At 33.6% G+C, this 3,973-nt stretch overlaps 1 protein-coding gene across 1 annotated transcript; it reads right to left on the bottom strand.

The window, feature by feature from the left end:
• Positions 398–2,578, bottom strand: LOC107644315 (zinc finger protein CONSTANS-LIKE 16). The gene is made up of 2 exons (XM_016348154.2): positions 1,288–2,578; positions 398–765 (listed from the first exon to the last, which is right to left on the bottom strand). The coding sequence occupies exons 1-2, from the start codon at positions 2,233–2,235 to the stop codon at positions 487–489; spliced, it is 1,227 nt and encodes a 408-aa protein (XP_016203640.1). The 5' UTR covers positions 2,236–2,578; the 3' UTR covers positions 398–486.

Genomic DNA, 3,973 nt, shown 5'->3' on the forward strand with positions numbered 1-3,973 from the left:
AAACATATAAAACACTTCTTCTGCCCCTAAATTTAACGTGATTAACAAATTAAAGTCCTCAAACTATTCATAAATCATAATGGCTACCATTAGTACTAGACCTGCATGAGAAATTTTTGGTGACTCGACCTGCATGAGAAATTAAAAAGAAAAAAAAAATCTCCCAAGCAAGAGAAATAATTTAGCCCGACCCTAGAATAACCAAATTCAAATTAGAGTACGACTACTCAGATGAATATGTGTTTATATAAAAATAATAGTTAATAAAAATCGTTAAATAATTTAAAATATTTGTTAATATCTTAATTATGAGAAAGTTTAGGGACCAGCACTTTTTTTTAAATTTGATAAATACTTAACTAGTAAAAGAATAATGAGTAATTTTTTATTATTGGATGAAATCTCACATCATTTAAAATTCTAATAATGATAACTACAAATCATAAAATTTAGTGGCTCTCTAACACTCCTCCTTAATTATTATGTTTAAGTAGTAGTAATGGCTCCTTCAACAAAGGATGATGATGATGAAGATGTCCTCTTCACAAAACGACCCTTCATTCTTGGTCTCTTCTCAGCATTGAGCTTCCTCACTTCATACCTTATCTTCTTTGCAAACAAACGCGTTCTTCTCTTTTCTCGGTACCTTGATACTCTTGCTTCTCTCCCCCCATCATCAACTCCCCCTATTTGATGCCATCTCATGTTTCTTACTTCCTCCCCATGACACCATTCAACATTATTATCCACGCCACCACTTGAACCCTGAAAATTTCACAAAATCAACAATCATATACTATTGATCATGCTTCTTCATGAATTCAACAAAACCTTAGTCATCGTGTATAGAGTTATTTCTAAATATCAAAATATGTAATTTGATGACCACAAAAAATCATTTATTCCAAAAATTCGAGCCAGTAAAAAATTAGCGTAAATTATTATTGTAAATAAGTATACGATGTTGTTTATTCCCGTAAAAACATTTTCACATAAAAATGATATTCTAAAGTATTAGATAATTCAATTAAACATATTCGATTAAATAGTCACCAAAAAACATATTCGATTAAACATGTAAAATTATCTGACATGTCACGGTATTATTTTCACATGAAAATAACCAGCATATATGATATCTAATTATAAATTTATTTATTTCAAAAATTTAAATTATTATATACCTAATAACTACTAATTACTAATGCAACTATATACATAAGTTATTAATTAGCGAGTTGAAGAAGATTAAAGATATGGAATGAGGAGGGAAAAGAAATGAATTACCATGTAATGGGGCCAACAATCATCAAAGTTGAACTTAGGTGGATTTCCTGTAGTCCATGGAGATCCTTGACTTGCCCAAGCAGAAATAACCTCTTCATAATTTAGCCTCAAAAACTTCTCTTTCTTTATTATTTCCACTTTATTACTACAATTATTATTATTTTCCTCCTCTTCTTGATCATGTTCTACTACTGCCATCATCATTGATTGATCTGATGTGTCAATATTCCAATCAAGAATGGACTCCAGATTACAATCATCATCATCATTAGTAACTTGTTGTAATTCATCCTTAACCTTAATCATGGTTGAATCATCCTCAATATGGAGCAAGTTTTCTACATCAGCAAGATCAGAGAAATTCTCCAATCCAAACGTGCACGGTACTTCACCTTCTCCTTCTTCACCATCATCATTGTTCATCTTCTTCATCTTCTTCTTTTTCTTCTTCATCATTTCATCCTCCACTACTTCATTATTGTGCACACTACAAAGCACAGAATCATCATCAAACGGGTGAAACACCGGCACGCGGCACAGAATCTGCTCCTCACTCTCATAAATATCTTCGCTTCCAAGATCTGGCACAACAGGATCTAGAAACACGGAACCGTGGTAGTTATTGAAAACCGCTTCTTCTTCTTTCTCAGCATCTTGTTGCTGCTGCATCAAGAAAGTGCTCTTGTTGTGATGACGCGGGGTTCTTGCCTTGCGCGTGAAGCCACTATGCCATGCAGTTGTTATTATCTTGGCGGAGGAAGATGAAGTTTGGAGCCTAACCCTTTCATGGCGGCTGGCTAACTGGTTGGCCGAGTGAACCAAGTTATCGCAGCCATGGCAGAGGAAAGCATCATCTGCCGCACAGAACCACCTTGCTCTTACTCTTAGGCAGCTATCACACGCTCTTGCTGTTTTTGCTCCCAATGCACCACTACTTGAACCTTTCATTTTTTTCACTGTATCCTCCAACTTGATAAGTCAAGTACTAATTCTTCCCGAATCAAACTTCATTATTACTTCACACACTATTCTAATGAGCAAGTTTTTCTTTTAAAAGAAAGAGCTCACCACCACACTAATGAAGCTTATTACAACAATGAATAAAAAAACATTCAATAGGGAAGTAGCATTCTTAGGCATACTAGTATACTACTTCTTGGGAGAATTAAGTTTCTTTGAGTACATTAAAAAAAAAAGAAATTAATTTTAGGGAAAAGTGAAAAGGATGCCCAAATGATTCAATTAAAGTTTTGAATGTGTACTACATGTAGTGGGGTTAGTATTTTCTTGTGCGTAGTGACTATATATATTGTTGTTCTTTTTATATGCAAGCTAAGGGTTGGCTATGTAATTTCCTGATGGGTCATTTGTTGCACAATAGCGTTTAGGGGTGTACATGGTCCGGCCCGACCCGAAGACTCGACCCGGCTCCAAACACTTTAGAAGCTAATTTAGTGTGATTTTATCAGGTTTAGGGTTGGGTAAGGGTCTCAAAAATAGACCTAATCATTATTTTGGGTCGGGTTCAGGTCATAGCTCGCGTCACCCGAACTCGACCCGGTGGCCCGGTCTCATACATAATTAATATTTTGTGTTATTAGTGATGGATGATGGCTATTCTTATGTGGAATTTAAATATTGTAAACCTTAATATTTTGTGTTATTAGTCATTATAAGATTATAAGTTAATGTTTTATGTTTAAAATGCATAAGACTTTAGACTAATGAATAATATTGTGTTATTTGTATTGATTTAAATATTTGGTGTTATTAGACAATATTAGTATTTATTATGGTCATGCTTTAATTTTAGAGAAGAGTTGGTTCTTGTTATATTTTTTAAGTGAATTTTACTATGTAAATTGTGAAATAATGATTGGAGATTAGGTGATTTTTACATGTTAAATACCCTATTTTTATCCGATTTTTACCCGGTTTTCACCCGGTCCGAAGATGCGTAGGTTTTATCGGATCTAGGATCGGGTTATGGTCTAAAAATTAGGCCCGCTCTATATTTCGGGTCGAATTTGAGTTAAGTCAAACCCGGTGTAGCCCGGCCCATATACACCCCTTATAGCGTTAGTGCAAAAAAAAAGTGCGTTTAAGTTCTTTGAACGTTAGTTATCTTTTTTGTGTTTGGTAATTTTTCATCTTAAACGGGCCTTCACCTAAAGTTAAAAAATAAAAAATAAAAAATGTGTTTTGATTTTTTTGTTCTAATAGTTTTTTTTCATAAAAATTTTTAGATTTGTTTCAGTTTCTTTTTTAAACTTTAGTACTTTTTTCATATTTTGATTTTTTTTTTATTGAATTTCTTATTGTTAGGTGGAGTTTTGGGACCTACTAATTTTTTCCATGAAGGTGCTGATTGGCTAAGATTTGATGTTAATCTTAATATCTGAATTCTCATTGGTTAACTCCTTTGTTATGGGATTTCAAATGGATCCCACATATATACAGTGACTAATAGTGTGAGAAAGACTCTTTTGTTTTGTTGTCAATGTGATTCAATAATTCTTGGTAGAGCTTTATTTAAAGAAGAAGGTGAAATTTCATTGCGGTCCTCCCCTGAGGTTTCTTTCACTTATTCTCATGTGGTTGCATTCAATTCTACTCTTTCTCTCAGCTTCTCTTTTGTCATATTGCATTTCCTACCATAAGATGCAGGCCAGTGCTTGAATAATGT

This window comes from Arachis ipaensis, chromosome B05 (assembly GCF_000816755.2).
Source record: "Arachis ipaensis cultivar K30076 chromosome B05, Araip1.1, whole genome shotgun sequence".
NCBI classification, from domain to species: Eukaryota; Viridiplantae; Streptophyta; class Magnoliopsida; order Fabales; family Fabaceae; genus Arachis; species Arachis ipaensis.